Here is a 17,570-nt window from a genome sequence, read left to right as displayed (position 1 = left end):
ATTTAAAAATCAGTTAACTTTTTTTTTTTCCACTGGCCCTAATCCTCTTCCGTATCAAAGAGCTCAGGGACAATGAACAATCATTGCTCCTTTTGGAAAAAGGAGCCTGTGAGCCTGAAAACACCTTCAGTGCTTTAAAGCACGGGGGTGGTGACATCATCATGGGCTGAGACCAAAAGCATGTGACTCTGTTGCATTAGTTCTGGGTCACACTTTGATTAAACTGCTGTAACAACCCAAAACAATTCACATAAGTCCCACAATTATAGGTCAGTTTTACCAAATACTACAGACATGCACGTTAACATCTGAAATTTGACATTTTTTAACAAATAAATAAAAAATGTTAATCCTATCAGACCTAAAATCATAAACGTTTGGTCTAATCTTAATGTCAGACAGTGAGAAATAAAAGGCGGATTATTTTTATGAGGATTAACGTGTAGCTCTGTGTTTCTATTGACTGCCTGAAAATCGAATGAAACGGAAATTTTCAGTTTCTGATTTCATTTTACCAGTAATGAATGTTAAGTTTGTTATACTTACTTCCTAAACCGGCTGTAATTTATTTCTGGTGGTTTATTTCAGTTTTCCACCATTATCCAGGTCTGTTTTTCTGTGTTTCATCTGAAAAAGAAGTAGAAACGTTGAAGATTTCCTCTGGTATAAATATATATCCGTGTGTTTTTATCTATTTTTCAAACCTCAGAAGTTTCGCGAGTATCTGGAGGGCAGCAATCTCATCTCAAAACTCCAGGCCAAACATGACATATTAAAGAAAGCCTTAGCCGAGGGTAAGACCCACAGAACCTTTCTGATCTTCCAGGGCTTGTTGTAATACAAACGATCTGCTTCTTCCCTTTTAAAATGTGCTTCTTGTTGCAGGATATAAATCTGAACTGCTGACTACCAGGTGAGGCATCTTCTCGTGTCACAATGCTCATTATCTCTTCACGTTAATAACAAGTCTTGCTTCTCTTTTCCCACTTCACTGTGAACTCTGTGCCAAATGAGACTCTTATTTCTCTTTATCTCCTCTTCCTTTGCTGCTCATCGTAGTCGTGGGCGGAAGAACTCCCATAGCAAGCATCAGGTAGAGTTTCACCTCAGTCAGACCAGGGGGGGTGGGTGGGGGGTCGCTCAGTTTTTGCAAATAGTTAGACAACAAATTCTGATTTGTGTACCTTTAATGTGAAAGGTTAACTGATAAAGCTGGGATTTCATCTGTACAGTGATTTATTTTTTCTGTATTATGAAGTTTCAAGCAAAATGCTCAGTGTTATTTTTTATGCCCAGAGAATTAAGGACATTAATGGAGAGAAAGGTTGACATAGAGCCTCGATTTGAACCCCGTGTTTATTTGTTAAGCTTCGTTAAACTGAGGTGCAAAGCTTAGAAAGTATTTAGCGTATGAATCATTTCAAATATTAACATTTTGGTAGTGGAGTTAAGGCTTTTAATGTGCATACTAAAATTGGCCTGAAATGTATGGAGGATAAAAAGTGCCAAAATTAAATAAATAAATACAGCATTAAATAAATAATTAAATGTGTCAATAATTAATTAAATGTGGAATTAAATAATTAAATGTGTCATTCATTAATTAAAACCACGTCACTAGTATAAAGTGCCACAATTAAATAAATAAATACAGCGATAAACAATTAAATGTGTAATTCATTAAATAAATAAGGAATTAAATACATAAATGTGTCATTAATTTCATAAAATTATTACAAAAATATATATAATTATTTCAGTGTGCATTTAATTATTTCATGGTCCTGTGTTGCAGTGTATGGAGAGCCATTTCAGCCTAAATTAAATAAATAAATGGGTGAAATAAATAAAAAATGAGTAAAATAAAAAAAAAATGAATGAATAAATAATTTAGCCTTTTCATTAAACCAATTTTTAATTTATTTATTTTTCATATTATCACCCATTTATTTATTTATTTAATTTTGGCTGAAATGGCTCTCCATAGCAGTGCATCGAAACCATTAAAAGAATCTGTCAAACTCACCCATCAAAGTTAGGGGGCGGTTATCTAACACCTGATTGGTCACCCTGCACATTAAGGCGAAGCAAATCGATTACAGAGACTCGATTTGCGTTAACCCCGTTAATTAATTATTGACACATTTAATTATTTATTTAATGCTGTATTTATTTATTTATTTAATTTTGGCACTTTTTATCCTCCATAGGAATGTTGCAATCATTTAAAAAGAATTGTGGTAAGAAGTAAACGCAGGTGTCATCTGCAAAAAGTGTAAAGTGTAACGATAGGCCACTGTTACAACAAAAAAAAAGTGACAAAAACATGCTGCTCTTCCTGCTGTTTAGTGGATTTAAACTGGCTTGAAACGTCTGATTTTTTTTAAACACTAAAATATACGATTGAGAAAATGTTACATAAATAATAACTGTTAGAAACAAAGAAGGAAACTGAACTGCTGCTGATGCAAATGGCAGCCATCTTGAATACGGATATTTGGTTTTCCGTTAGCAAAAAGTAATATACTTGAAGTAAATTCTATTAAGAATACTTAAGTATAAGTTTAGAAAGTATACCAAACAATGTACTTTGCTAAAGTAATACTTCTTCGAACTAAATTGGGACATTTTTAAGTTTACTAAAGTATACTTAAAGTATACTTTAGTAAACAATAAAGTAAACAATAGTATAGTCAAGTACACTTGACTATACTATTGTTAAGTAGATTTAGAATAAGTAAACTCTAAGTGCACTGCCTGATTGTAAGTATGAAATTAGTGCACTTTTAGTATTCTTGAATAAACTACTTTTTGCTAAGGGTTGTCCTGCTGTTTAAACTTTATTTCCGTCATTCCTGCTCAAATATTTAATCCTAGGTTGGAAATTTGAACTTCGGAGTAGAAATGTTAGCTTAGTTATGATTCTGCACCAAATGAAACGGTCTTGATGAACAGTTAAAGGAATTATTGCTGCATACAGCTTTCCGTACACCTGTAGTCACAACTAAGGTTTATGAAAACTCTATATTAAGTCTGTGTTTGATCTTTTATTGGAAGAATATAAGTAAAATTAAATTACAAGATTTGTTTTTTTGGCAAAAATAAACATCTTAATCTATTTTTTTTTTAATAATATCTAGCCATTGCCTGCTAGCCTATTTTTTCCTTTGTAGCTTAAATTAAAAGGTAACATTAACATAATCACATTTTACTTTTTACATCCTTTTTAAACTCTGTTGAAGTTGTTCTTCTCTTTGATCAGGAAGTATGACCTCTCTTTAAAAAAAAAAAAGAAGCTGCAATTTAGAAATTTGCTCTATTTTCATAAAAAATGATGATTAAAGTATGTTTATTACTGAGTTGCTCTCCTCCTGTGTTTAAAGGATTCAACTAAAGCCATACCCTTGATTGTTGAGAGCTGCATCCGCTACATCAATCTACACGGTAAGCCTCAACTTTCAGATTATTTTGAGATATTTGTTGTGGATTCATTTTCCAGAAAGCAGTTTTCTAAACCGTAGCACCAGTTATTAAAAATAGTTTATCCTCCGCTTTTGCCTTTTGTCACAATTTAAGATTTTAGAACAAAGATGGCCAAAGTAAAACTATTTTTATTTATTTAAAGAGAAAATCTTCTTAAACCAAATAGACTCTGAATCGAAAAAAATATTCGGCTTCTAAATAAATGACTAATTAGGGATTCATCACATTTTTAGGAAAGCTGTATTCAGATTTATTCCAATAGAACCAGTAATCTGGTCTCTTTCTCAGAGATTATAAACATTTCACCAGTTTAATTCTGATATTCTGCACAGTTGTAATTCAAACAAAAAACGGCATTTAAAGAATTTTCAACCTTTAACCGGTTATGAAAATATGCAATATTTGTTTTTGCATTATTTGGAGGACTTTAAAGAATTATGACAAAAAGTGACAAATAAAATTCAATCAGTTTTTCTTTTTAAGCTTTTATCTTTCGCCTTATTGCCTGTTTTTTTTTTTTTTTTTAGATGGCTAAAATATTAACTATTAATTTATATTATATATAAGTATAGAATAATGCTGTTTTATTTTTGGGCAAAATCTTAAAGTTGGAAACCAATAAAGAGATATAAATAAATAAAATTCAACAAAAAATTTAGGGACTACTTATCTTTACCCAGTACCAATAATAAAACAAAGGATTTAAAAAATACACACAAAAGCATTTTTTTTATTACGTACAAATGTATTAAAGATTTCTAAAAATAAACATTTTCTATACTGTTAGAATTTTTCTGTAAAATTACTTGTGGTATTTCGTTAGGCCAATGTTTCTGTAATCGGCTTTGTGTCGCTCCATGTCTGTGATCCTACTTTTATACACTTAAAATGAAAAAAAAAATAAATAAATCGAGCAACTAAAAGGCAAAAAATTAACATTTATAAGATTTCCTATTTAAATTACAAAGGATTGGTCGTCCTGATCAGCTAATTGTGCTCTGCCGTTCTTTAATTGGTTCTGGTGGCTATGCATCGTTATTCCTAGGGCCCCAAAATGGCCCCCAGGCCTCACAACGTCCTTTAGGGCAGTAATGGAAACGGTTATTAATGTGCTTAACTAATTAATTTATTTTTTAAAAAGATTTTTGAAATTCTGAACAGCTTAAAAAAACTCCAATATTTGAAGACCAAAAGGAATCTGGTTATTAATGCAGTTAGTCTGTGAGGCAACAGCTTTAAAAACATGGTAGAAATATTTGGAAAGCTAAAAACCAGAAGAAAAACCCAAATCTCAGCTTACGTCTGGATGTTTCCCTCTCAGGGCTTCAGCATCAGGGCATCTTCCGGGTTTCAGGATCGCAGGTCGAGGTTAACGACATCAAGAACTGCTTTGAGAGAGGTGAGAGGTCACCGGTACGATCAGAGGGTCACCGGATTGATAGCCGTTAAAATATCAAGCGATTACATTTTTTTTTTTTTTTGTTTTGCGGTTGTCCAGGTAACGACCCGCTTATAGACGAGGAGAGCAACCATGACATCAACTCTGTGGCTGGGGTGTTGAAGCTGTACTTCAGGGGCTTGGAGAACCCTCTGTTTCCAAAGGACAGGTTCAATGACCTCATCTCCTGCGTCCGTGAGTGCCGCTCTGCATGAAAAGCGCCTCTTTATCTGCCTCTCTGTGACTCCCTCTTTGTTTCCCCGACGTCGTTTCTTTGTGCTGCTGAAACCTGTCCCCTCCTCAGCAGAGACGCAGAGCAGCTCAACACCTCATAATGTTCCTTATTTCCTTTCACAGGGATGGAAAACCTGTATGAGAGAGCTCAGTGCATCAGGAAGATCCTGCTGGGCGTCCCCAGGGCCACGCTGGTGGTGATGCGCTACCTGTTCGCCTTCCTCAACCAGTGAGTGTTCACTCCCATTAAACCCTGTCTGATTCTTCCCGTTTTCACCAGAACTCCCACTTTCGTTTACAGTGAGAGGACATAAGCCTCTCTTGTAGCTCATTTTTTGCCGCAGCCTCTCAGATGAATATATATTGAGCACAGAGAGGGATGGAGAGGCAGGAAGTGTGATGTTTCCATTTTGATCAAGAGAACAGGCCTTCAGCTGCGCCGTTACTGAATGAACAGGATGAAGATCTCCTTCCTGATTAATTTATTTTAAAATGTTCCAATTTCCCTCCCAGTCTCTCCCAGTACAGCGATGAGAACATGATGGACGCCGGGAACCTGGCCATAGTGTTCGGCCCCACCCTCCTACCGACGCCTGAGACCCTGGACCAGGTGGCCTGCCAGGCGCACGTCAATGAGGTCATCAAGACGGTCATCCTGCACCACGACAACATCTTTCCAGACACCAAGGAGGTTCCAGGCCCAGTTTATGAGAAGTGTATGACCGGCGACCAGTACTGGTGAGTCCCGGAATTTATCCTGATTTCTAAATATCAAATTTTGATGGATAAATATGGAGTCTGGTCTAAAAACCAAGCCTGTGAGATCTTTCTGAGGGCTCTGCACGGAGCTGCGGGGTGACAGAGACGTCACTTGTCAAGTAGTTTGGCTGGAACGTGTGACTGAAGTGAAATCTGCTGGAAGCCGCTCTGCTCCTCTTCCTCGCCACCCTGAATAAATCCTGACATTCTGTCGGATTGTGTGGAGCAGCCTTGCCTCCCGCTGTGCTCGCCCCCCTCCCTTTGTTCCCGCTCTGAATGGACGGTTTGTCGGTCGACTCTGAGGCCTGATCCTCTCCTCACCCTCTCCCTGCAGCGAGAGTCCGTTCAGCGAGCCGGGAGCCTTGGAGGAGACCGAGCCCGACGCCGGCACCGAGACCCAGACCAGCGAGGAGGGTACGCCCTGACCCCTGACCTTCACACGTTCGCCCACACACACACACACACTCCATCTTTCAGTCTCCTGGTGGAGAAGGGTTGCCACGGCAACAGCAGCCATGGAGACGCCACATTCCCTTGCCTCAACTCCCGCCAGACACCATCCCCCTCATCTTCATCTCTATTGATAGGAAAAAAAAGACTTGTTGGAATGCTCTGTTCTGATTGGCTGATCACCTCCGTTTCCCTGGCAGAGGGCGAGGCCGTGGAGGCGGTAGCCAGGTTCGACTACGTGGGCCGGTCGGGCCGGGAGCTGTCCTTCAAGAAAGGCGCGTCGCTGCAGCTCTTTCATAGAGCGTCACATGACTGGTGGGAGGGGCGGCACAACGGCAGCCGCGGCCTGGTGCCTCATCAGTACATCGTGGTGAAGGACAGGCGAGTGCACAGTCCCAAATGGTTTGTACACAAGTCCAAAAACATTACAAAAATATCACGTCTCGTCAATTCTGCTAAAACTTTCATGAAGAACCTGCTTTTAAAACTTTTTTTTTTTTTCTGTCCATATCTGATCCAGCTGATCTAATTTTTAAAAACTCTTTCAATTGATTCAGAAATTTAATAAACTTCACAGGTTTTCTCTAATAGCTACTTTTATTGTTATTAAAGCTGTAATTTTATTTATTTTATATATATAATATTTTATTATTACTCAACTTTTAGTAAAACTATTTTTAAATGTATATGAATTGAAATCTTGTTCTATCAAAATCTAAATGGAACCTTAATACTGATTATTAAGCTAAGCTGAAAGTAACAGAAAAATTAAAAGTATTTCAAAATAAAAAAATAAGCAATGTTTAGTTACATACAATACATATGCTAATCATTTTTATCTACTTTCTATTTTTTTTATTACATTTAAATACATTTTCTTACATTTATCTCATGTATCTTTCATTTCCTTGATGAATTTTATCCTTTTTTTATGATATTCATTAATTCCTTACATTCTAATAATTTAGTTTTAGCCTTCTAATTACGGTAAATTAATCTGTTTTTTTCAGTTGAATGTAATTTATTCTTTTCTTTCAATTTTACTTTATTGTGTTAGACCATAACGAAGATTCCCTGTTCTTTAAAATATTAATTACATTTTTTTATTTTCTTTTATTTTGGAATTATTATTTTTTCCTTGATTTTCTTTTTGAATTTGATCCGACTGTATTTTATTTTATTTTTTTCACCATTTAAACACGGAAAAACAAATTTTAAACAAAAATGCAAAGATTTTTTTTTCCATTTCATTTCTTTCAAAATTTGTTTTACCTAAAATAAATTTTAATTAACTTTTAGTGGTCTTAATTATTTCTAAGACACTACATCCCAAAACTGTATTTTTATATTTCATTTGGATTTAATAAGTTTAAAGTAATTAAGTTTGATTAATATAAATAGAATAAAATAAATCTTTTTTCATTCCTCATTTAAGTACATTTATTTTCCCTTTTATTCCTGCATTAAGTATTTCTATTAATATTTCTGGAACCCAAAAGAGTAAATTTGTGTTATTGTTGGATCAGATACAGACAAATCTTTCACAATGTTATAAATTAAAATATATATAAAATATATATTTTTTATTTATTGTTTTTAAAATAATGTTGATTTTGTTTAAAATATTTTTTATGTTTGAAAATTGCCTGTTTTTCTTCCAACGTAACGACGCTGCCATTTTCTAAGTCAGCAGTAATTAGTCTGATGTATTGATGAGCGTCTCTGATGGATCTGAGTGGATTTGTTTGTAACTGGATCTGCCGCCATGTTGATTAACAGCCTAATTGGACTCAGGGAGCCTCTAGCCTTCCTGCTATCGATCACTGAACTGATGAGCGGTGCGTTGTGTTGGCTCAGCACTGAGTCTGCGCTCTGTGTCTTTAGGGCCGACGCCATGTCGGACACGCTCAGTCAGAAAGCCGACAGTGACGGAGGGAGCAGCAGCACCGAGGATAAGAGGTCCAGGAGCGAGCTGAGCTCCCCGACCGACATCAGACCACCTGAGAGTTTTAACAGGTCTGCTCCATGATGGAGTCTTTCCTCTCCAGCTTCTTGTCTCACCTCACTGTGCTGCTTTTTTTTTTTTAGCTTCTTCTAATGTGATATACGGACTAGAGCTGCAACTAACGATTATTTAGAAAATCTGGATTTTTTCTGGTGAATCGATTAATAATCGGAAAGATGTTTTATTAAATCAAACCAGGTGAAACTAAAACTTTTCCACGAGTTCTGGATAGACCATATTGACAGACAAAAACGTTTTATCTTAAATGCAAAATGTATATATATATATTTAAAAAAATTAATAAAAATATGATCTAGATCAAATTCTACAACAGAAAACCGAAAACATGTCTGACAGGGGGTAGGGTCAAATCTGATTTATTGCATAACACCTTTTAGCTTATTCAGCTCCCTTGTTTAAGCGGCGCTCCGAGTCACATGGCTCAGTCAGTGGCGCCTCTGACGCTCTCAAGTTACAGAGGCGACTTTTTTGAGAAGATCAGCTCAGAGCATCGGCTTGCACCAAGAGCTAAATGTTTATTTAATAAATCATTCAATAGACTAAAAATTAACTAATTCAACATGGTTTGTTTTCAAATGGTTTGCTGCTGTCTGTTTGGACCTTTCTGAACATGTGCAGCAAATGGACTGATCCAATATGGTGGACACTGAAGGGGGGGGGCTGAGACACACTTAATATTATCAGCGTTCTGATGGCTTTTTAGCAAAAATATATTCATAAAAAAAAACATAATTATTGTGCACAAATAAGGAATAGTTGTATTAACTATACATGGAAATAGAGATTTATGGGGCCCCATGAAGCTGAGCCCCCCCCCCTGCATCAAAGTGCTAGAGGGGTCTGAAAAGTGGCTAAATATAGCGACTAAAGCGCTAAGTTGGCAACACTGCTCTTTGCATCGTTGGTTTTCAAATGTTTTCGGAACATGTGCAGCAAATGGGCGGATCCAATATGGTCGACACTGAAGGGGGGGGGCTGAAGCGTTCTGATGTCATTTTAGCAGAAGGGTTTTTATCAACAACATAATTAATGTGCACAAATAAGGAATAATTGTATTAACCATACATGGAAACAGAGTTTTATGGGCCCCCAGGAATTTGGGGCCCTAGGCAACTGCCTGGTATTGCCTAACTTTAAATCCCCCAAATGTATTTGGCGATATATTGTGATTTTTGGCTGCCCAATATAATATCGATCTTTCGGTTCCTAGTATCGATTAAAAACAAAACATTTTAACCTAAAATAATGAGGGAAAAATGGGCTGCCTCTGCACCGCCACCCCGGTAGATGGCGCCATGGAGCCCTATTGCTGTGCGGTGTAGCTCCATGTTTTTAGTTCAGTCAGTCGCAGTGGAAGACGTAGACTCATTCAAACACAAAACAACATACATACCAAAATAACTACATTATCAATATCTTTTGATGAACATATGCAGCACTTGCTTTTTCATTTATACATTTAATTTTGATAGCTGGAAAAAATATCGCAATATATAGTAATATTGCAATATCGTATTGTAAAACATGAAACACCCATGCCAATACTCACTCCTACTAGCATAGCACCTTTTAAATTCAGACACACACTGAGAGCTTTTAGCTACATTGTAGCCACAGCTGCTCTGGGGCACGCTGCCAGCAGCTGATAGAAGCTTTTATTTCCATTAGCTTAATAAAAAACATAAAACATGCTCTTCAAACGCCAATGAGGCCATTTACAACACTGAACGAAGATGCTAACTCCTTATTAATAAGCTGCCAAGGACAAGACTGTTTTCTAAGGTCATCAATTTTATCACTATATGGTATACTGTAGGAAGATTTCTATATATTCAAAAAAATATTAGAAAACAGGAAATGGGCCAAAATACAAACTGTTATAAATTGAGTCAAACCTTTAGTTTTTATGTAGGCAGCCTTCTCTGACTGTGCTCGTATTTCCTGATGACAGCCACAGGAGGAAACGAACAGACGGTCTCTTCCGCCGCCCTCTCTGCCGATCCAGTGACAACCATGGCAGCGGAGGCGGGATGGAGCGCAGCTCTCCGCCTGTGACGGGTCACTTCAGCCCCAGAGATCTGCTGCTGGGGCGGGGCCAGGGTATGACCCCGCCTCTCGACAGCCCAGAGCGGCGGCGGCGCTCTGCCGCCGTGACCTTGACGGTGAACCGCCATGATTCGCTGCGCAGGCCGGAAGACACGCCCATACGACGCTCCAGCAGTGGGCAGCACAGCTTCAGCGACTCGCTCCGATCCAGAGCGATGGACGCTGAATCGCTGGCCCAGGTACAGGATCACTGACCAAATCTGTCTTAAGATCAAACTTTTCCTGAAAAAACTATTTTCCAAACAAAAAAGGAGCTAATAGCACCGACTGGGGAGCATTATTCAGAGAAACTGTAGAAAACCAGCAATCTTTAGTTGAAATGCCGCCATCTTGTTTGCAGGACATCGAGGAGACGGTGAATGTAGCTCTGGGCGAGCTCCGGCAGCTGGAGCGGCAGGGCTGCCGGCCGGCCCCCGACGTGGTCCTGGACACCCTGGAGCAGGTGAAGAACGGCCCTGTTGCTACCTGTTCCTCTGAGTCCCCCAGCCCCCACAGCACCCCCAGCACGCCTGGCACACCCGGAACACCCGGTACGCCTGGGACCCCTGGAACCCCCGGCACCCCGAGCCCCCTCAGTCCAGTGAGCCCCATTAGTCCTCTACCCGGACCCCCTGCCGGACCTCCGAGGCCGACCAACCCGTCCCCAGATGCTCTGGGCTCTTTCAAGCCTGTGGCGGCCGCCCGTATGGGCACTCCGTTGCGTCCCCCCGCCCTGAGACCGAAACCCGTGGTGCCCCCTAAGAGCAGCACCCCGCCTCTGCCCTCTCCGCTTGACAAATCCTGCACCATGTGAGCCAAACCAGGCCAAATCAGGCCTACCCAGGCCAAAACTGGGCCAGAAGAGGAGATCAGGGTACTGCTTGCTGATTCTAATCAACGTGAAGGTAGAAAGGGTAGGAAAGGCTTTTAATGTAGTAATAAATTATAATCTATGACATGACCTATGATATGATATGCCATGATATTTCTGTGTCGTCAGGTTGGTGTGTACTCTCTTGATGTGTAGGAGTTTCCTTTCTCCATGTATCGAAGCATTAATCAAAGGTTAGCTTAAAGAACTGCTGGTGAGGCGGAAAAAGTCCCGTAAAAACGTAGTTTCAGTGATGTGAATGTTGTGTCCCTAAAGACACCCGATTGGCTGCTGCATCCGCCGACCGACTGGTCTATAGGAGGAGGACTTGGACGGCACGACGGCGTGCGTTTCACTCAAATTTCCGCTGCTATGCTCACCCAGGGGGCCTCCCACAGAGGCGCTCGGTGACGGATAAAATACAAAACGAAAACTTTAATGAATGTGTTCAGCTTTTTAACGACTGTTCGGCCATCTTTACTGAATGTTCGGTGGGCGGCCTCACTGTTCCACGGCCTTCTTGTTTTGTTTTCTTTCTTTCAGGAGGCAGCTCCTCCTAAACTAGTCCTTGTTTTGTTTGAGCGTTTGTCGGCGTGCTGGTGTGTGTGCGTATGTGTGTGTATGCTCGCCCGCCCTCGTCGTGCTCCCCCAGTAAGTGCAGAATAGATAATTCATGCCTGCCTCTAGTGCCACAACACACGACTGCAAGTCGACGAAACCTGAGTGCAAAAAGCATGCCACCACCTCATCCGTACATCTGTATGTGTGTGTTACACTAAAGTCACTGGTTAACCTTAAATCCTCCAATAAGCTAACAGGGTCGGGGCTCTGTGTGTGAAAACGCCCAAAAAAAAACAAAAAAAAAAAACTACACTTGAACAGCACAGTGAATGTGGAGTGTGGTGTTAAACTGGACCAGGCTGTGTGTGCACATGTGTTTTGGTGAAAGTGCCTTTTTTTTTTTTAGACCCTCATGTATTTTTTTGGGGGGGGGTGTGTGTGTGAATCCACTCACGCATGTCAAGACTGAAAGAGCAGCAGCACTCTGAATGAAGTTTATCATAAAAGTGTTTAGTAGATTCCCTGAATTAATGAATTCTAACATTTACCCATTGTGACATTGCACTTTGATGTATAGGATTGTGTCCTTGGCATGTAGCATCATGACATGTTGGTGCATTTTTTCCTTTAAAAAAAGGGGGGGAGGGGTGTCTCTGAATGTGTTTGATAAGAAGCAGAAACGGTTTTCCGTCTGTCAGTGTTGCTGTATTTGAAAAACTGAGCCTCCTGAAGTCGAGCTCGTATAGCCAAATGGATTGTATCAATGTGATGTATTTATATTCTAAATCAATCTGAATAAATTAGCATTCAAGCCACAGGCGGACTGGAGGTTTCTTTGACTCAACTGGACGACTTTTAAACTCTAGAAGGAAATCAGCTGTTTATTTAGACTCCAAAAAGTATTTGATTGAATGTCTCAAAGTAAGTAGAACCTGGATCGCAGACTGAGTCCTTCCATTCCATCCATTAGTCCTTTTCAGGGTGACGGTGGGAGGAGTCTATGGGCGAGAGGCGGGGTCCACCCTGGACAGGTCGCCAGTCCGTTGCAGGGCAAAACAGAGACACACAACCATGCACACACACTCACACCTAAAGGCATGGTTGACCTTCTGCAGCAGTGTGTCGCAGTTAGCGTCTCGCAGATATTTTGATTAATGCCCATATTGATAGCCTCATGAGACTATCCTGATCTCGCGAGCTTTCAAAGTTTCATTCGCTGATCAGTCTGGAGACTCTCCGTTAAAGAAAATTTAGAGCCGTTCACCAAACGAACGTCCAATCAGTGTTTGCTTTGAGGCGGGTTGAGGTGTGACGCAACGAGAAGCGCGACAGTTCAGTCTAAAGAACATGGCGGCTTCAGCCGATGAAACTAGCGTTAGCGTGGCTATCGAGCAAGTTTTATCGGAATTACAGAGTATTTCTTCACTGAAAGAAGAGCAAAACACTGCTCTGGAGGCTTATGTTGCTTATTAGCTGAGCTAACGAGCCTTTACCTGCAGCAGCAAGAGTCGCCTGGCTTGTGGTTGTGTTTTCGTCGTCCCTCTGTTAGTACGTCATATGCTTCGTTGATCTGATTGGTTTATTTGGCCCGTCTATCAACAACATAGGCCAATCAGCTAACCAGTATTTTCGCCCCTTCCTAAAATTACTTCAACGGAAGGTTTCCAGATGGATATGCGGAGCAAATCCATCTGGCGGAGTCAGGTTACAATATTGAAGCGTGGTCTGCGCTATGTTGATGCCAATTTTCTGACGCATAGCTTCTGCAATTGTCAAATCAGTCTCTGTCTTCCCCCGCGCAAAAAAAATCCTGGGTATACGTCGGACGGTCGCAAACCCACGCAGACCTCAAGCAGAAGTGCGCAGACTAAAAGCAGCGGTGATTGGTCCTTGGTATGCCTTTCCGGCTGTCTGTGTTGTCGTCTTTCTTGATTCAGAGCCCTGGGCGCGCCATTTTTAAAAACCGAGGATTAATAACAACAATGGGTAACCACGACGAAGGGTTGATCGAGGAGGTTCAGAAGTACAGCCACTTGTACCATGCCTCAGACAAGTTATACAGAGATCCTTGAGTGGGATCCAAAGGAGTGTTTACAAAGGTGGAAGAGACTGACTCCCAGCGGAGCCGCCGAAGAGGTTCTCATGACCATTAGGGGTGGAACGGTTCACAAATTCCACGGTTCGGACGGTTCACGGTTTCGTGGTCACGGTTTTCAGTTCGGTTCGGTGTCTTGTATAGTACAACACGTGTTGCACAATGCCTGCACACTGTTTTTATCCACAACTTTCTTTCCGCCGTCATCGTAGGTCACTCTAAATGCAAAGTGGTCCCATACAGCAGACCTATAAAGTGCTGCTGGCGCGTCTTCCAACTCCTGTTCTTTCCCACTCGCCATACCCACACAATTCTCCACAACAACTGATTTTTTCTGCTACACCCGGCTACGCTGCTTCGCTTCTTCTTCTTCTTGTTTACTACTGGTGGTTGGCTTTGGTCGCAGTACCGCCACCTTCTGCTCTGGAGTGTAAACGCTTCGCCTATGAGAAAAGGAGCAGCGCTTGAACCGAACGCAACACACAAATTGAACCGAGACAGTCGAACCGAACGGTTTGGACGGTTTTCATAAACCGTTCCAACACTAGTGACCATCCTCCGAAGTTCTTGCAAATTCTGGAATAGGCTCCCCCTAATGCTTTGACAGGAAACTGCTGTGCGTCCCTAGAAATTCCAGACTGACGTTGCAGAACCATTCCAGCAAAAATTGTTTGCGACCAGATGCAAGCGACGTTTGATGTGTGTGGGTGCAGAAGTATAATCTGCCCTTTATTCCACACCACAACGCCAGAGGGCCAATCAGGAACTAGCTGTGGGTCTAGATACAGCCGAGGCGATGAGGAAGTGGGGCAAGTTTGTGCGACAACGGAGGGACATGAGGGCCAAAAAAAACGGGGATCCAGGTGGAAAAAGGGTCCCAGCGTTCTTGCACACCTCGCTCTGCTAGCTGGTCCATCTTCACCAGTCGTTTTCCACAATGGCGGTCATACAGACAAAACAAGCTGCTAAGGTACCAAACAGGAAATACACACAGTGTAGAGCGGATGTAGATTCGACCAATCAGAGGCCTCCTGTCTGCAGTCACCTACAGTTTTGGAGAGGTGCAGCAGAGTGTCTGTTTAGGGGACACATTTGCATTCACTGCGACATACATGCAGACAACCTGGTCTTAGAGTATAATCAGCCTTAAGGAGAATTTAGAGAAGCCAATTAACCTAACAGTCATGTTAGGACTGTGGGAGGAAGCCAGAGTACCCGGAGAGAACCCATGGATAATCAGGGAGAACATGCAAACTGCATAGAGACCCCGAGCTGGGAATCGAATCCTGAACCTTGTTGCCCCAGACAAGGAGTTCATTCCAGGGTTGGTTTTCCAAGTCAAGCTAATCAGCATCAGCCTCTTACCTGTTAGCCACGGTGGAGGAGGGTTGATGGTTTGGGCTTTTCTTTGCAGCAACAGGACCTTGCATTCAGTGCAGGAATCATGAGCTCCTCTATAATTATTGCTAAGAAAATCTATAATCTTGTCTTAAAGCGTCAGATCAGATAAAGAACGACTTCAAAACTTTATTTGGTTTCTAAAACTGAGAATGATGAAACAAATTTAAAACTGAACACAGATCAAGCTTCTCTGTTTTCTTGAAGAGTCAACATGTCAGATAAACTCTGATCTGAAATCTGTCTGTTCTGGAATGGGATCCAGATGAGCGGTTGGACTTCGGAACGGTGCGGTTTGTCCAGCTCAGCCCTTTGAGCCCGGCTTTAGGATGCTGAAGGGTTTGGAGTTGCGCAGCGAGCTGGAGATCTCCTGTAGGAAGGAGGTGATGTGCTGCTCCTTCTCGGACTTCCTCCCGTCGAAGATGACCACCAGGGTGAAGTGCGGCTCTGGTCGGGTCAGGTAGTATGTGCTCTGCACCTTGTCATCGTAGAACTGGACCACTTTGTCCAGGGCGTTGAGCTCAGTGGCGCGGTCGCTCATCATCATGATGACGTTTGGCCAGTGGGTGAGCGGCCGCTCCCCTGAAGGCAGCGACACCACGGCCGGGAACTGCTCCACCCCTTTGGGCGCCTCTCGGTACGAGTGCGGGTGGTGGTATCCGTGTCCCTGGAAGCTCTCTGAGCCGCGGTTGTCGAACACCAGGGACACATTGCTGGCGTCGTGCTTCCTGATGAAAGCGGAGATCTTACCGTAGTAGTCCGGCGCGGTCCGTGCGGTCAGGGTTCTCATGTCCCCCGGAGCCGTCTGCCGGCTCAGAGCTTCGTGGAAGTAGAAGCTGAACTTTGCCAGCAGCACTGCGTGGAAGCGCTGCAGCCACACATACAGATGCGGCGGCTGCACGGCCTTCTGGGACTGACCCCCGAACAGGTTCTTCCGGGTCTCCTTCTGCCTCTGGAAGAGCAGAGCCCAAGCGGTGAGTTTGGTGTGAGCGCCGTGGAGGCTCAGCAGGGCGGGCAGGAAGTGCCACTCTGACACCTGGGCCTGGCAGCGCAGGAGCTGGGTCACAACGTCCACCTCTGTCTGGAAACCCTCCTCCACCCGAGCCAGGATGGGGTGGTGGAACCTGCAAGAGGACGATGTTTAATGTGACATTTTAAAAACAAACCCAGAGGAACAGGAAGTTACATCTGGCCAACAACCAAACTGATTATAAACCAGCCTTTCCAGGAAGTTAGAGAAGAGAGCTCAGGGAGAGTTTAGAGGCTTAAAGCTGAAGCTGCTCCTCAGGGTTTCCAACACTGAGCCGTTAAGTAGAGGCTCGGCTGAACACCTTGCTGGCAGCTCTTCTCCACAGCCTCATCATGAACCGCCATCCTCGCTCAGCTTCAGCCTTGATGATTCCTGAAATCTAAACTCACGTTCTTCCATCTGAGAGGCCGTTTAGGTCAGAGGGTTTACGTTTGGATATGGTGGAAGGAACCCAAAGAAACTGCATGGTGCTGGCAGCATCATGCTGTGGGCTCGGTGGATTGCATCAATTTGGAGTACGAATAATGAGGGACGACTGTATGGAAAAAATCCACACTTTAAACCAACATCTAACGTTTTTTTTTTTTCCACCAACGGCTCAAGAAATGTGTGGATGAGACTAAAAGTTAATTTAAAAGATAAACTAAATAATTAGTGAAAGAGTCGACATGAACTTATGTCCAAAAGTGCAACTATGGGGATGTGAAGGTATTTTCATCTCATCTCATTTGGGGCTTAATGTTTTTAAGGTTTAATAGGTTTTTTTTTTTTTCTCTTCTGTGATATTTTTCAGATTTTCTGTCCATTGATTGGATGTTTTAAAAACCAGTCTGCCATGAAGACATAAAATGTTTAAAGGTTTATAGTTAAATCTATAAAAAAGACAAAGATCAAACCGTCGGCTCATTTCTGTACATTTTTAAATGTTTTCCTTGAAAAGAGGAGAGACTCTAGCTGAAGGAATAAGCTTTTCTAACTAAAAATAAAATAAATAATTGGTAAGACGATCAGATAGCGTTGCAGAGGAGATGTATGAGCCATCCTGCAGCTGAGGCTCCTGGAACACCTTGACAATTTATCCAGCGTCTGCCCGACGTCCCAGAATATCCTAAAACGCTGCCGTACGCTGAACTTTCTATG

At 41.8% G+C, this 17,570-nt stretch overlaps 2 protein-coding genes across 3 annotated transcripts in view; one reads left to right on the top strand and one right to left on the bottom strand.

Annotated features, from left to right (window-relative positions):
• Nucleotides 1-12,979, top strand: part of srgap1 (SLIT-ROBO Rho GTPase activating protein 1) — a 45,316-nt gene extending 32,337 nt beyond the window's left edge. The window contains exons 11-23 of one of the 2 annotated variants that reach the window (XM_015383951.1): nt 710-794; nt 886-913; nt 1,060-1,093; nt 3,384-3,444; nt 4,805-4,882; nt 4,982-5,116; nt 5,279-5,384; nt 5,669-5,893; nt 6,249-6,328; nt 6,565-6,745; nt 8,249-8,380; nt 10,342-10,675; nt 10,837-12,979. In XM_015383951.1, the coding sequence (XP_015239437.1) occupies nt 710-794; nt 886-913; nt 1,060-1,093; nt 3,384-3,444; nt 4,805-4,882; nt 4,982-5,116; nt 5,279-5,384; nt 5,669-5,893; nt 6,249-6,328; nt 6,565-6,745; nt 8,249-8,380; nt 10,342-10,675; nt 10,837-11,289 (1,932 nt within the window). In that variant the 3' untranslated portion in view covers nt 11,290-12,979. Of the gene's footprint in view, nt 1-709; nt 795-885; nt 914-1,059; nt 1,094-3,383; nt 3,445-4,804; nt 4,883-4,981; nt 5,117-5,278; nt 5,385-5,668; nt 5,894-6,248; nt 6,329-6,564; nt 6,767-8,248; nt 8,381-10,341; nt 10,676-10,836 lie in introns of both variants that reach the window. The other variant, XM_015383950.1, reaches the window with a different exon arrangement.
• Nucleotides 12,980-15,203: 2,224 nt separating this feature from the next.
• The window catches only part of LOC107090505 (chromosome unknown open reading frame, human C12orf66), a 9,212-nt gene continuing 6,845 nt past the window's right edge, over nt 15,204-17,570 (bottom strand). The window contains exon 3 of the mRNA XM_015383918.1: nt 15,204-16,524. Coding sequence (XP_015239404.1) covers nt 15,705-16,524 — 820 coding nt within the window. The 3' untranslated portion in view covers nt 15,204-15,704. The remainder of the gene's footprint in view (nt 16,525-17,570) is intronic.

The sequence above is a fragment of the Cyprinodon variegatus genome, unplaced genomic scaffold, assembly GCF_000732505.1.
Source record: "Cyprinodon variegatus isolate N-32 unplaced genomic scaffold, C_variegatus-1.0 Scaffold298, whole genome shotgun sequence".
Taxonomy (NCBI): domain Eukaryota; kingdom Metazoa; phylum Chordata; class Actinopteri; order Cyprinodontiformes; family Cyprinodontidae; genus Cyprinodon; species Cyprinodon variegatus.
Note: the sequence above shows the minus strand (reverse complement) of the source record. Positions and strands in the feature narration are given on the sequence as shown.